The following is a 16721-nucleotide window of genomic DNA, read 5'->3' on the forward strand; positions in this document are numbered from 1 at the left end:
ATACTACCCTGTCATGATGTATTTCGAGTTGCGTGCATATATAATTGTCTTCTAAAGCTATAACTCAATACAGATTCAACAGTAAAATTTCTAAAACATGTAAAAAATCCAGTTCGTTCACGATATATTAGTCCCATAATTAACATGAACTTATTAAAAAGAATATATGAATTCACAGGATGCCGAAAACCACAGGTCGGATCAATATAATTCCCTGCAAATTAGTATCAGAAGTCTCTTGGATTGAGTCTGGCGATTTCAATATGTCAATACTCATAACAAATTCCCTTTTTTAAAGAAAAACCAAACAAGAAGATCAAAAATATTTAGCCTAGGACCCTCTTTCACTTCTATTATGTTGGACTGAATATCTTTCATAAGGAGTATTAAAAGTTTTGATTAAGAATAAAGAAAGAAAATTAGATGGTTTTGGTTCAAAACTAACAATGAATATCCATATCCTTGACATGCTGTTCTAGAAACATAAAAATTTCAACAAAAACACACAATGTGAGCTAAAAATGGGAAAGTACGAAAGAGGAAAAATTTACTTTAGGATAGCCCAAAAGAAAAAATAAATACCTTCTTGCAAGTCAAGGGAGAGACTAAGAAATAAATGCAAACGGCGTTGTGTTTCAGCAATTCTTTCTCATTTTTTTCTTTGTATATAAAAAGCTAAAAGATAGAGCACTACTTGGGTTTACAATTTTACATGATGGAAAGCTGAAGAAGAAAAACCAAACAAGAGTGCATGTAAGCGAAAGAGACATAAAGGTGAAGGCGTTGTCTGGGATTTCATTATATTTGATCATATATTGGAAAATCTTAGTAGTATTAAACGAAGAAATAATTCCAGCTTTGTTGGTGACTTTCAACAATGATACTTAGTTCATCTTAGTAATATTTGTCAACTCTGCATTTCTAACCCCATTTTTTTCTCACAAGCATTTCATAGAATATATATGCTTTACCTGAGATGACATGTATCTAACAATACACCTTGAATTGTTGATGGTCCTAATAGTCATTTGGTCGGGTCTTCTCTCAATAGACCCTTATTTAAGTCAACACCTCCACAAAATTCAAAGTTAGATTAGAATTTCCCATGCATCTCTCACTGAAAAGTTACGTTGGAAATGAGAAGAGAGAAGCAAAAATGAAATTTGAGATCGAAAAGGAATTTAGGGTTTAGAATGAAATTGAGGACTATGTTGTAAGTAAGTTTTAAAAGTTGGAGAACCTAAATGCAAGCGCCTGAAAAGTTTAGTGACCATATTACAAACATACTAAATGTTGGAGGATTGCCACATCATCTTCTTCTAACGGTAGTGTAACGGCGTCAAATGACCTGTTTTGTCGGGAACCGTATTGCAAATGAACTAAATGTTGGAGAAATGTATTGTAAGTTTTAAAAGTTTAGGGACCTAAATGCAAGTGTAAAAAAAGTTCAATAACCATTATTATACTTTACCCTTAAATCAAAACCATCTTTTTCAAAATTTTAATTTTTACTTTTGAAAGCTCTAAATCATTTTTCAAATTTTCATTTTGTTTTTCAAAATCCAATTTTGCTTTCAAAAGAAAATTGTTTTCATTTTAAATTTTAAAATCATTTTCTTATATTTGGAGTTCATGATCTCAAACTCCAAAAGTAATTCATCATATTTATCTTGTAACTCATTAAAAGAATATGAATTAGATTCACTAGAGTTAGAAGATACCTCGGGCTCTTCAAGAGCCATTAAGCACACCGCCTTTATTGGTTCTTCTTTCTTGTTTCCATGGATCTCTTCGATCTTATTTCAAAGCTCCTTGGCATTTGAACAAGAAGAAACTTCTTCATAAACTTTGGTACCAAATGCACAAAACAACATGTGCATGGCCTTAGTATTTTGTTGAGTTTTCTTCCGTTCTCAGGCACTCTACTCTTTCGTCTTCTTCTTTGGAGAATAGTAGTCGTTCTCGATCATCTCCCATGCATCAAGATCATTGGATTGGATGAATAGCTTCATTAATTTCTTCTATTGATGGTAGTTAGCTTCATTAAAGTATGGATGCTTGTCGATCGATTGGGAGTCTTCTATGTGGAATGAGCCGAATGTGGAAGCCATTTTCTCGATTATGTTGGAAATAGATAGAGCTTCTTTAAGGATCGTCTCAAGTTTTTTAGACATTCTAATGAGTAAAATTTTGATACCAATTATTGGGATGATGATGAATCTTAAATGAACAACCGAATAATATACCAAGAGGGGGTGAATTGGCTTTTTGAGTTGAAGGAATAAGGAGTAAAATGGATAGGAAAATTTGCACAGGTATTTATAGTTGTTCGACTTATCAACCAAGTCTACTTTCACTACCTTAGCTCATCACTAAGATTTTTCTAATAAATTCACTAATTTGTTATTTCGTTTTCCCATATAAAGAGAAAACCTTTACAACTCCCTAGCTTTTCACAGGCTAAGCTAGAACCACTCACTCCCCTTTACAAGGAATAAAAGATGTAAATAGGAAAACCTCTTAAAGATAGGGTGTTTACAAAAATTAGGCTCATTAAAACACTAAAATTTACAAGAGAAATGAAAATAAGAATGAAAAACTCTTTTCTTATGTTTGATTGCTTGGATAGGTTTTCTAACCATTCTTCAAATGTCCTCAACTTGTTTTTATATTTTGGAATTGGTTTGTGATCGTTTCTAGCTGTTGGGGATGTTTTGGAGCCGTTTGAGATACCTTTTTTGCAAAAAAAAACTGCCCAGGACAGAGATTATCGGTAATCCTTTAATGAGTATCAGTACTGCCTTTGTAATTTTTAAATAAACTTGTCGTTAAATACCACTGGCCTTGATCAGTATCGATAATATTCTTCATGGTATCGATACCACTATGTAAAGTAGTATCGATACCCTTTCGAGTATCAGTACCTATTTTGCATTCTAGAATTTGAGCAATTAGGAAAATAACTGGTAGGTATCAATACTACCTAACGAGTATCGATATTTCTCTTACATTTGGTATCGATACTACGTGAACAATATTGATATTGTTTATGCAGTATCGATACTGTAAGAACAGTATCAGTACTACGTACCCAAAAAACTATTTTTTGCTCAAATTCTAGTTTAATTTAAAGTTTGAACAAATTCAATCAAGCCCAAAAACATTTTTCCTTAATTTGTTATATCAAAATATTATAAAATATAGTTCAACATAAACTCTCTTTCAGTCACAAACGGATGCACTTAGGATGTAACAACCCTCCATCGTTGGACATATTGTCAAAAACTCTCATTGCACTTCATCTTTATATTTTGCAATGTTGTTCTATTAGGGTCCATATCAGTCATGTTCTTGTATTGGCATAAGAAGGCATGATCAAAATCTTTCTAAGAATATATTTGAGTACGCCCTAGTTGATTATACCATCAAGAGGCTGGACCAATCAGACTATCTTAAAAATAATAGATCAATAGCTTTTCATTCTCTAACTAGCTAACTATTCTCCTATAGAACATGGTGATGTGGGATGAATGTCATGTGGTCCCATTATACTTCTCGAGGTCAGGGGCTTGGAACTTCGTTGGGAAGACCAAGTTGAGGACCAGACTCAACTTTTTGGCGTCAAACCCATAACATGACTCATCCATTTCTCTAGATTTTATCTTCTCCTCCAAATTCATCACCTGCTAAGTGAGTTTTTCTTTCTTAGCTAATTCATTTAGATCAGGGATCTCACTGTCAGCATAAAACTCTCTTGAATTCATCTCAAATGTAATAGGATAGTGTGGAGTGAAGTTCCAGCATGATATTGTGTCAGGTTCTTATTGGCGAAGAATGCTTGAGGTTGATATTCCTGGTGTACAGGGGTATCCATAATAATGTGAATAAGTGTAGAACCTGAATGATGCATGGGGTTTTGGCTAGATGATGTAGGGATTTTAGCTGGAAATTTCTCAACAGTCGTGTGTTTCTTGAATATATCCTTTATCTTTTTCATCATTTCGAGTTGCAAGTTTGTAATGTCGACCTCGATCTTAGCTAACCTACTTCTTATGTCCTCTTGCATATCCTTTTGTTCTCGCTACACTTTCTTTAGTCTTTCTTCCATTTCCTTAGTCATCTTTGTTGTACTGTGCGCGCGTGAAGTATTCTTGCTACTAGTAGTGGCCAGGATCACTATGATAGAAAATCTTACCTTATTATTTAAAGTGTTTTATTGAATTCATGAATGTTATAATGCTTCAATAAATGTAATTGCATATAGATGGAAACACAAAGATTCAAGGATGTGAATGTAAGTGAAAATGGAAACGCAAAATGGTGTTGATCCCAACAATGAATATCATAGAAAATATATCATTGGAGATCAAAGTCTTCATTTTACATGGTAGTCCGTTTTACAGACACGTCTTCGCTTGAGCATTTGGTCTAAAGTACACCGATTCTTTATCTTAGTACTTCGTCCTCAAAAACTTGATCTCTTAAGGGCCCTATGATCCCTTGAGCTTGTATAGAGGCTTCATTCAAATTATGACCTATCTCGGATGATACCCTTGAAATGCCCTTAAATTTCAGATGCAATTCTATCAATTAACTTTGATGCCTAAATTATCAAGCGAACTTCCTTCTTGTTCTCTTTGAGCTTCTCCTAGCCATGAGTGCATATCTGTGTATGCAACTACTCGATTGAAAACTTTTTTCTCCCTTCAAAACTTTTTCACTTAAATATTCAATTATGGATTGGCACCTTTACATTATGTCATGATGATGTGCTACAAAAAGGAGAAAAATAAAATAAATACAAGAAATGCATTAGTACATATAAGATAATCGATAAAGAATGAAATGCTATTTAGAGGTGAATATAACACCTAACCCATCATGATATCTACCCATACATGCTTTTATTAAATAAAAATCCTACTCATACATGCTTTCTACCTTATGCGTTCTATTTTAAGAAATCAATCCTAACCGCATGGTATCTAGTCACATACTTTCATTCAGAAATAAATTTTTCTATGAATTTAAAGAAAAATGTAAAGGTTCAAAATCGTTCCTCTTTTGTGAACGCCTATTTCGGTACCTACCGATGGAAAGAGGTTCGGTATGGCTCTACCTAGGGTGATCAGTCTATGGTTCGCTACATGCATGGTTTTGGCTCTAGTGGAAAGGGTACTCAAATTTCCCTTGATTTTGCTGCCCCTTTAGGCTGTCAAACCCTCGATCCTCACCCATTACAGGTGTCATAACCGTCCTTCGGGTGGGCTCAAAATTGGGATTCAACTTAAATAAAGCATGCTAGAGCATTCACTGATCATTTTTTTAAAGAATTAGGTTGATCGGACACCTTAATTTACCATCTTACTTGATCTGCGTTTTACCATAAATATGTCGGATTCGGGAGTCGGTTACATTCAAGGAATGATTAGCACCCTTGTACTACCCTTCGGTACCATTTTAATTTCTCGGTTGTCTTAATTTCAAAAATTAAAATTAAAATTGAAATTTAAATATTCGATTCAAATTACTTACCTTTAATTGATTAAAGTTGTCCCAAAAAAGTCAAAAGAAATATTAAAATGTGAAATATATATAAATATTAAAAAATAAAAAAATAGAAAGTTGAATAGAACAATATTAAGAGCAAAAAGAAAAGAGAAAAAATAAAATAAAATAAAATTAAGAAAATATTAAAAAAATAAAAATAATAAAAATAAAATAAAAAGACATTAAATTTTGAAAGAAAAAATAGAAAAAATGTTAAGACAACGAAAAAAATGTTAATAAAAATACTAAACAGAAAAATAAATAAATAAAAATTAAAGAATCAAATTGAATTAAATTAAAATTTATGGGTCTAATTAATACTTGAAAATGAGCTGCCAAAAAAACAAAAGGTTAGGGGGACTAAATCGTGAAATATAATAAATATAATGAAGCATAAATTGAATTAATTGAAAATTCAGAGACAAAATTGCAACAGGTGACCAAAATGAATTACGCAATAAAAGTACAGGGACTATGGAAATAATTTCAAAATCTTATAATTACAACCTAGTCTCCCTATAAATACCCCCCAAAACACACAAAAATGTCATTCAATCTCATTTCTCCAACAAAAAAAAGTTATCTCCAAAAAATGCTCTCAACTCATCTCAACACTCTCCCCATCCAGCCAAGTGGCCGGCCAACCTCCGATGAGCACCCGTCGCCCGATCCGCCTATCCGTTCGCAGCTCTAGCGGTCGAAAAAAACCAAACTTCACCAAAACTTTCCCCCAACCCAATGAGCTTGAATCTGAGGCCAAAATTTCTCAAAAAAGCCTCGAAAAGCTTAGATCTACACCTAAAGTTTCATTTTTTTACCTTTATCGATGGTGACCTTTCAACTCTCCAGTGACCTTCGCTTATTTGAAGACACAAAGCTAAGTTTTTCACTCTCGATTTTTTGTGATTTTATTTGCTTGGTGAGTAACTCGAATGGATAATGTTTTTGCTTGATTTTTTGGTGTTTCGATGCCTCTAAAAACTTCATTTTGTAGGGTTTATATAACCCCTCGGCAAAGGCTCTTCCAGGGGTTGTTTCCAAATATAACGGGGGTTGTTTCCCCCATTTTTCGTTTTGCTTGGGTTCGTGTTGATAAAAAATGATGGGAACTCTGGATTTTATTTTTATTTTTGGTTTTGAATGTTTCGGTTTAGCGCGTAGTGGCGACCTTGTCGGCGCGTGGTCTTCACACACCATTGAACGACGATCGTTGGGTTCCTCTGATGCATTTTCGGCCGTTGGATCAAAGAGCCAGATCCAACGGCTCTAGTTGATGCGACACCTATACTAAACACAAAAAACCCTACTATACCTTCTTCCCAACTGGACTTGCTTGTTGGGTTGGGTTTCACTTTGGACCCGGTTTGGACTTGATTGGACTCGGATTTGGACCTAAAGATAAAATGAAAAATAATATTAATAAATATATAATAAATAAATACTAATAATATAATATAATAAATAAAATATATATAATATAGTATATAATATACCATATAAATGTATATAATATGATATAATATAACATATATATAATATAAATATAACATTATATAATATATTGTATAATATAAATATTTATAATATATATAATATATAATTTATACTATTATAATATCTAATATCTAATACATAATATATATAATTTATTATATATACTATATGATATATAATATGTAATATATAATATATATTATATGATATATAATATATAATATATAATATATAATATAATATAAAAAATATATATACTATATACTATCCCGGACGAAAATAGGTGTCTACAACAGGCTTCAAACAGAACTAGTTCAATTAGAGGAGATCCACCTCTCTGTACCCATACGAGGAAGTAAATTCCCAAAGAGGTACAAGGTGTATGTCTCAGAGGTTAGTAATTATAGCTCATACAGTGAATAAATTCACCATGAGAGCATAACGTTAACCCCTACTTAATTGGGACGAAGCTTGGGTATAGAGCTTATGTCATGTAATGCAAGTGATGTGTGCGAGGAGGAACTTGCAAACCTTTAACATAAACAAAACAAAGATAAACACTTTCGAAAATGAAAATTCAATGAATTTGCAAACATGAATTCAAACATCGGTACAACTATTTACATAAAGAATGAATAATAAATTAATCAATGTTCAAAGAAAAGGACCATACTCAAATTTTAGACTCGAACTCACAATTTCCAACACTATAATAACATATACGCGATTAATGGCCCGACTCTCTACAATAATATTTTTATAAAAATCATTTTTAGGACAAAATTATTTTTGTGTTAACCAAAGATTTGTTTTAAGGGCTCGGGAGTCGGTTACACATGAGGAAGGATTAACACCCCACAACGCTCAAAATTGGTACCTAGTCACTTATATGTTATCTTAGTGGTAGAATTCGTAGATTTGAGTCAAAATTTAAAGTGTGATCCTTTTATCGTACATTAACCAATTTATTTCGAGTTATTTGTTAAAAACTCATATTAAACATGAATCGAATATAAAGAAATAAATTAAACAAAAAACTAAGAAATAAATTAAACATTATATTATTTTTATTATTTTATTTTTTAATCAAAGCATACTTGATTAGTTTTTAAGTTCGTTTTTCGTTCAAACATCAGATTGAATCGTACTACCTCGATTATGTCTCACTTCACGCCCATTCTATAAAATATCGTTCCTAAAAATGGAAACGAGTGCATGTAGTAATCAATAAGCATTATAAGAGTATTTTACCATTTTTAACAAAATTTTAGAGTACATATGTCACATTTATGTTAAAACAAGCATGATAAATAGGATTAAGGACTAAATCAGAACTAAGACAGAACTAAAATGACCTATTAGCAAATAATTATTTTATTTTTATGAAAAGTAAGTTACTTAGTGGTCAAAATAAATATATAGTAAACCTGCGGGAGTCTAAAGCATGAATATTGCATTTTTTACATGAATTGAGGACTGGAGGGTATAAAACACAAAATTCAAAGGATAAATCCAACAATTGGCTAAAACAAATACAAATATGGGTGATGACTAAAATGTATGGCAAGAAAATTTTGAAGTTCAAAATAAAATGACTAAACATTGGATTTGGTGACTGAAATAAAAGTTTACAAAGCATGAGGCCCTCTGTGCAAGATTAAACAAATCGCTAAGGCCCGATTTTTCTCTCCCTAAAACGACATCGTTTGGTGCATGGTATAAATAATTTAAACTAAAGCCAAGGCCTATTCCTTCATTTTATTTCAGCATCTCTTTTTCCCAAAACGGGAAACGTCATTCTCTTTGTCCTCTCTCCTCTTCTTCTCTGCCGAGGGAGTAACAAAGACTCTGGTCATCGTAGCCGAGCTCTAACCGCCGCCGCCCGTCGTTGTTGAAGATGATTGAAAACCCTAATTGAGCCAAAATGCTCATTTCCTTCCCTCAAAATCAAATCCTAAGCTAGTTTCCCTTAATACTACCTCCTATAGCCTAAATCTAGGAGAGAAGATCGAAAAAACTATCTTCATTGAAGCCAAATCCACCGTCCGATGGTTCTTCCATTGAGATATATGATTTCTACCTCGCCGATAAAGATTCTCACCGAAGGGATCACTAGTTCTTGGACTAAAACGAGGATAATACTTTTGTTTTTTGTTCGAACGTTCCCCCTTTCTTCCTCTTTTCACGTTCTTTTTTTTTATCTCCGAAAAGCCTCCCCCTCTCTCTTTTTTCTATCTCCCTTTTTAAAATCGAAAATGTTTCCCTTTTGATGTTTGTTTTGGGTTGCATGTTAACCTTTGTTTTTTTTCAGCTTTTGGTGGTCGGAGGTAAAAAAATATAAACCCAAGAATCCTTTTCGTGATGATCAATTGATTTCTCAGTGGCGATAGTAGTCTTCGGGAGACAGAGAGTCACGGGTGAAGGCACGAACTGGCGCGTGAGCCTCATGAGTGAGGCCAAAGGGCGTGTGGCGGATGATGAGTTTAGGAGTAACCCTAATTAAAGTTGATCTAGGCCGTTGGATCAGATTTTGATCCAACAGTAGAGATGATGCGACTACCATCTGATGTGGTCAGGAGGGTAGAGTCGATTACAGTCGACGGTGCCAGAAGGAGAGGACGACCAAGGCGGAAGTGGGAAGACTGCTTGAGATCTGATATGATGGATTTAGCCCTTACCGAGGACATGACCTCTGATAGGAAAGTATGGAGACTTAAGACTAGGATAGTCGAGTAGTGTGGGTCACATCTCTAGGGTGTATCATCTCTGTCTTCTTTTAATGCCTTTGTAGTAATTTACATAACTTCTACTTTTTATCCGTTTCTGTTATTGGTATTTATGAAGGCTTAGAACTGGCCTTGCTATCGTTTGACTTCTGTGTATCTTTCTCTCCACTTTTAAATTTAGTCGGTTCTTATGTTTCTGTCTATATACAAAGATTACTGCCCATTACAGACGCGCATATGATATTAATGATATTAATGACTGCATATGAATACTGTACAATTATGTATTTATGTATTTATTTATACATGCATTGCATTTTATCTATATTTTTTAATTTTCTGACTGCCGGAGGTCTTCCACGGAAGCTACTCTCAACCTGGCGTTGGGGGCAGCCTACTACCCTACCTCCCCCTTACCCCATTGCATATGGGAATTGGGTTTTGTTGTTGTTGTTGTTGTAGTAGAGATGATGCGACGGGGGTGGCTAAGGGTTACAAAACCCTAATCTTGGTTGGGTCGTGTCACCTGGTACCTTGAGTTTGCTTTGTAATGAGTCTTTGTTTGGGTATTTTGTATTTTGTTTACATAATGCTAATAATAATAATAATAATAATAATAATAATAAAACGACAAAATGGTGATTACACCCTCTTCTGGTGAGTTTTCTTTTGTTTTTGCAATACAGGTCGACGCTCTGTGCCCTATGACCCCGTATTGAAAGCATATGGAGTGGAGCCCCTTGTATTCCACAATAAAGATCATATTTCTCACTCGAATTTTTTATATTAAGGGTTTGTTTAGGTTAATCTCAATACGTATTCTAGAGAATTGACCTCTCGTGGTCCAGGTGGTATGGAAGTCGACCTTCAGCAGTTTCCCAACAAGCTTCCCAATGCTTCCTAGAACAGTTTCCTTGAAGTACTCTATTGAGAGTCCCGAAATATGAATCCAAACTCATGAGGATGAAATGTCACCATTTTTCGCAGTGAAGTTTGGTCACCATTTTTGCACCATAACATAATGATCTATTGTCTTCCAGCGAAGCGACCCTCCGTTAGAACTTTCACCTTATCCTTCATAAGTTGAAACTTTATAGTGTAGAGGCCATCACCCAAGTTAATGCGCTCGAATTGCCCCTCTAGTCTCTGTAGGACGGTGATCCTACCAACTACAACTTTGTAAGCAATTGATTTCCATAGTAACTTGATGATTAATGCCTTCCTTCACGGTTTTCTGAGTTTTTCCTTTAGGTCACATGTGATCTTGACTGTTAAAACTGTATACGTCTCCTCTTCATCTTCATCTTCATCTGAATATAGCTCTTCTTCCTCGATTCTTGCCGAGTTTTGGAACAACCCTGCCAAAATAGGTGATCCCAACTAGGGACTCAACTCGAAAAATTGATTTTTTTTACTCAATTCGACTCGAATAGATTTCGAGTTGCAATTTCATAAACTCGATTCGAAAAAATTTCAAGTTCAATTCGAGTTGTAAAATATAACTCGAATAACTCGAAAGTTTTAGTAATTAGTGGATTTATTTTTAAGTTTAAGTCGAGTCATTCAATTTTGTATGATATATGTATATCACATATGAAAAAAATATGAAGAAATATATTTATATTATATATATGGTTATAAAAAGTCACTTAAATTAGAATAAAATAATATTATAATATTATAAATATTTACAATTAAATTTAAACAGAAACTTGAAAAATCGACTTGACTCGAAAAAATTTCAAATCAACCCCGAGTTGTAATATGACTCGTCAACTCAAATAACTCAAAAAAATTTTACTAGCCTCGATTGAACACTCACTCCTAATCCCAACATCGTATCTCGAAAAGATTTACTTGTTGACATGTCCATTTGAGTGTCATTATCCTCTGTTGATCTGACTTTTTTGTTTTACTTTGTTCTTCCTTTGCCACCAATGTCACCATGGTGATGAGCAGGGTTGATTTCTGGCTATTTGACATAATTGACATTAATTTTTTCTAATATTCTCTTTCTGACACTGTTTGATCAATATTTTCTGAAGTAGCATCTTTTCGGTTGAGCTAGCGAAAGGCGCGTCTCCGGGGACGCGCTTTACCCGTGTTTTCGCTGAGTTGGATGCCACGTGTGGAAGGCGTATCCCCGAGGACGCGCCTTTCGCCAGCTCGATTGCCAAGTGTGGAAAGCGCATCCCCGGGGACGCGCCTTCTATTAAATGCCATAAATGTCCCCATCCGTTTTCCCTAACTACCCCCTCCTCCCCTATATAAACCCCCTCAACCCTCCCTCATTCTTCACACCAAAATCATATTCTCCTCTCTTATATAACTCAAATTCTTCAACTATTTGAGTTTTAAATTTGTTATTAGTGGTAAGAAATTTATTTTTTATGTTAGTATTTTTTTAAATAATTATTATATTTTATATTAATATATTTATGTAAATATTATTTTTTTATTAAAATATTGATATGAGATGACTAGATTGATAACATTTAAATAATTAACTGATAAAATTAATAGATCGATAATCAAAATTAAAAATAATAATATAACCATATGTGTAATATTATTATAATTTCATACATTTTTCCTATAACTACAATAAAGTCAAAACTGGTTTTCATATGTTGTTATATCATATTAATGTAGATAATTCACTCCACCTTTAACACACATTAACAAAATACATTTGATAATTCTTACATTATAATCGAAACACTTTACATAATATATTATTAATTTATAATAATAATAAAAATAAAATATTTATTATTAAATAAAATACGTGGCAGTCGACCTGGCGAAAGGCGCGTCCCCGGGGATGCGCCTTCCACACGTGGCATCCAACTCAGCGAAAACACGGGTAAGGCGCGTCCCCATGGACGCGCCTTTCGCCAGCTCAGCAGAAAGGGTGCTACTTCGGGAAATATTGGTCAAACGATGTCAGAAAGGGGATATTAAAGAAAATTGGTGTCAGTTATGTCAAATAACCTTGATTCCAGCATTCGTACCCAAGATTCAGAGTTGCTCTAAGATCGGTAAAACAAATCATTCTTATTGTTTAATAAAAAAAATTATTATTATAAAATTATTAAAAATATATTACATGTCCGTGAGAGAAATAAATAATTTTATAACAAAAAGAATAATTACTCAAAATTTATAGAGTAATTTAGATGCCAAAGTCATACATTATATTATATACATTGTAACCTTTTCGGAAAATTGTTTATACCGTTATATAAATTTCTCATAAAATAAACTTAAAATATTTTGTAAATTTTTAAATAATTATTTATTTTTTAAAAGTTACTCAAAAAAATTATGTGAGTTACACATTTCATTACTAATTTATAATTTTTTGAATAATTACTTATAATATAAAAAATTTAAATCATTATTTTCTAAAAAAAACTTAAAAATCCTAAAATTATCTAAATTCCTAAATCATCACAAGTCGTCGGTGAGGTTACATCACCGCTCAAATCAAAACTGAATTGTTCGAACTTCCAATTGATGCTCGTCTCATGATCATTAAGGGATTTAGGAATTTGAGGTTAGGAAATTTGAGAAAGCATGAGAGGATTAGATATTTTAAAAAAAAAATGAAATATAATATTTAAAAAAAAAATATTAATCATACATCAATGCCATGTGTCAAATAATCATTGGTTGACAGATTTTTTAATAGTTGTTAACGAAATGACCTAAAAATGGTAATATAATTAAACTTTAGGCACCTTAAATGACAATGGATAATATTAGACACATACTTTAAAAAAATATAATTTAAACATTTATTTTTCTAATTAAACTATTTATCATAAAACTTATCAATGGACCGAATCACATGAATGATCAGTATGTCTGATGACATCTATTTTTTTTAATTTTATATAAAATATTTAAATATAAATATAATATTATTTTAAAAATATTTATACATTTCTAAATTATAATAACGTAATTTAAAATTATTCGATTCTATCACTACACAAAAAAATTTAATTATAAAACGAGAGAGAAGACATCATCTGACTCATCACTCATTATTAATTTATGCACATAGATGGATTAAAAGAGTAGAAGAAGAACAATATCTAGAGTTGAAGACATCATTAATTATGAAAAGAATGTCCCTAATAAACAAAAACACGCTAATTAAAACCAATTTGCTCATAATCATGATAAACCCTTAAATTTTCCAAGTGAAACCTTTCTCATCTCATCACTTGTGTTTATTGTGGGGGAACAAAACTAGCTGCTTGAAAAAAAAAATTGTCTGAAACTGAATATATATTGAAAATAGGCATGATAAACAATGAAATGTGCTTGGCATTTGATGATCAAATGCTGTTCTGATCTATTCAGCAGAACCCCAATCTTTTCGGATAGCAAATGTGTAGTTGATCTCCAAGTAGCACTTGTTATCATCGTCAAGGAACTGAAAAAATAAAAACCAAAGGAAAAAAACCTTAAGTTATTCGAATTTAGAGATAGCATAATTAGCACCGACTATCACAAATAATAATAATAATAATTAAAATAGAGAAAACGATATAATTATTGTGTCGTGGTAAAAGTCATTGACTTAAATATATTTTTGAATTGTTGTAATCATTATAATGGATATTGTCTCCCAAGACTAACACGACCTTTTAAATTTTGTATACCGAAATGAGACTCACGTGTGTTGATCTCTTCACAAGAAGTTTTCCGAGAAGAATGAGATGAAACCATCAATTATATATTTTAATTTGGGAGGAGTATACCTTTTATAAGTAATACAAGGATAAAATTGTCAAATAATAACTAGCTTCAACAATTCCCTAAATATGGATAACTTTATTCCTTGCCTAAAAGATCGATCCCTTCGTGTCCTTTGCCGAAAGAAGTGATAAGATCGATCTTTTGTGAAAAGAGATCGATCCCTTATATTTTGACTCACTGAAAAATGATAAAATTCGGTTCATTAAAAATCTTAAGTGTATCTTAAGTCTTAATTTAACCCTAGAACATTTGTATGAGTTCAAATTGGTCCAAAACATATTTTGCTGATTAATATTTGATTATAAATCGGATTTGGTTGAGATTTGTTCTGTCACTCTCGAATATACCTAATTACAAATGGTCTGTTGAATGTTTGGTGGTTGAAAGCATGTTCTGAATTGTTTACCTAATTAGACCATTTGCATTAGTTCAAAGAAGAAAAAACCTTTGATTTAGCTGTGTATGATCCTCTAGCCAATAACCCAGAAGGGGCAGTCTCTTCAGGCATTTCATGTGTGTAAGGCTCCAACTGAGGACTAAAAGTTCCGATCATCTCTTTCGTGCTGTAGACTGAAACCGATAAAGGGTTCGAGTTTTTTTCGAGTCATGTTTAGACCGTTTATGATGAACAACAATTATTCAGATAGTAGGGTTTAGGGTTTTACCTTTGACACCAGTTTTCCAGACAGTGTTGGTGTACCTCAGACCAGATACGATGTTGTTGCTGACTTGGAAAGAGAATTTGAGGCGATAATGGCTCGCTTCTTTCAGTGTAAACCATAAGCCAGGGGGCTTTCCATCTACGGGGATTGCAAGAACTATGTCTTCCCTGTCGGGAGCCACTATTGCCACACTTTGGAAATTCACTTCTGGTTCAAGTGTTTCTGCATTCAACATTTGAAAATATTAGATCCTTATTTCAACTTATTTGAAAAGGTTAGACTTTTATTTGAACTTTTTAAAAGATTAGATCTTTATTTAAACATTTAATATACATATATCCAAAATCTATACATCCTATATATACTTGGAAATGATTATACCTCCAAACATATGAAAAAAATGAGTATATTTATGTGGGATACATATGGATGTATATTTGATCTTTATCCGATGAGTTTCAACCCGATTCTATAAGGTCGAATGTATATTTGATCTTTATCCGATGAGTTTCAACCCGATTCTATAAGGTCGAATTCAAGTTTTAATGTGAAAAATATTCGATTCAACCTTACTAGTATAATAAACCTTTATATATTTAGAAATAATTACTATAATATCTTTTATGTATTTTTTTAATTAGGTCCTAACAAAAATGAGAATTATATATGTGTTGGGTAAGGTGTGGGTGTGAACTTTTATTCAAAAAAATCAGAATGTATTTTGGGTCAATGAAATTTCTCTAAATTCATATCAAGTTAGATTCAGATGAACTAAAAATTTAAAATCACCCGACTCATGACCGTCCAGCAAGAATCCATTAATACATACCTCCAATGTTGTTAATATCCACACCACCAAGAAGCTGTTCTTTCCATTTCCTTAAGCTCTCATCATCCTACACTCAAGCAACCATCCCCAACATAGCATAATGACAGTAACACATTGCATGCATGCATCATGCATGTACTAGAAACACACACACATACATACATGGTCCAAAAACACAATAACAAAAAAAATGAAATAACCTTATCTTTCTCAAGCTGTTCCCTGAGAGAATACTGAGGACCCAATTGCAAACTGCTGTCGTCCTGATCATTATCATCATCCTCATCACCCTCATGACTCTTCTTCTCAGCAGAGCCCTTGTCGTTATACATAATATTACTGGAACTCGGACCAGCAACGGCCAAAGACATCAACCGATCATCAACAGAACAACAACAGCCAAAACTAAAATTACCCAGAAACTGTTGTTACTTATTAATGTCTGTCGTCTTCCAAAAGCCAAAAAAAATGAGAGGAAAAGAATCGTTAAACCAAAGGACAAGCAAAAGACATGTCTGCCTGCAACATAGCGGTCGACCACTTTGGTTTGTTAGGGTTTGGGTTTGGTTTTGTCGGGAAGACTAAGAATTGAAGGAGGGGAGGCGAAGGCTAAAAGAGGAGCATATGGGGAGTAGTTTTTGAGGTTGTCTTTGGTCTTGGTTTGTTGAAACATGGAATTGTAAGAAA

General features: G+C 33.0%; 1 protein-coding gene across 1 annotated transcript; it reads right to left on the minus strand.

Moving 5' to 3' along the window:
- Window positions 1–13862: 13862 nt before the first annotated feature.
- On the minus strand, window positions 13863–16455 carry LOC120129621 (rho GDP-dissociation inhibitor 1-like). The gene is made up of 5 exons (XM_039147087.1): window positions 16235–16455; window positions 16035–16101; window positions 15209–15427; window positions 14989–15113; window positions 13863–14217 (listed from the first exon to the last, which is right to left on the minus strand). Exons 1-5 carry the CDS (start codon window positions 16403–16405, stop codon window positions 14137–14139), a joined length of 663 nt encoding a protein of 220 aa, XP_039003018.1. The 5' UTR covers window positions 16406–16455; the 3' UTR covers window positions 13863–14136.
- Window positions 16456–16721: the final 266 nt, after the last annotated feature.

Source organism: Hibiscus syriacus, unplaced genomic scaffold (genome assembly GCF_006381635.1).
Source record: "Hibiscus syriacus cultivar Baekdansim isolate YM2019G1 unplaced genomic scaffold, ASM638163v2 tig00110503_pilon, whole genome shotgun sequence".
Classification (NCBI taxonomy): domain Eukaryota; kingdom Viridiplantae; phylum Streptophyta; class Magnoliopsida; order Malvales; family Malvaceae; genus Hibiscus; species Hibiscus syriacus.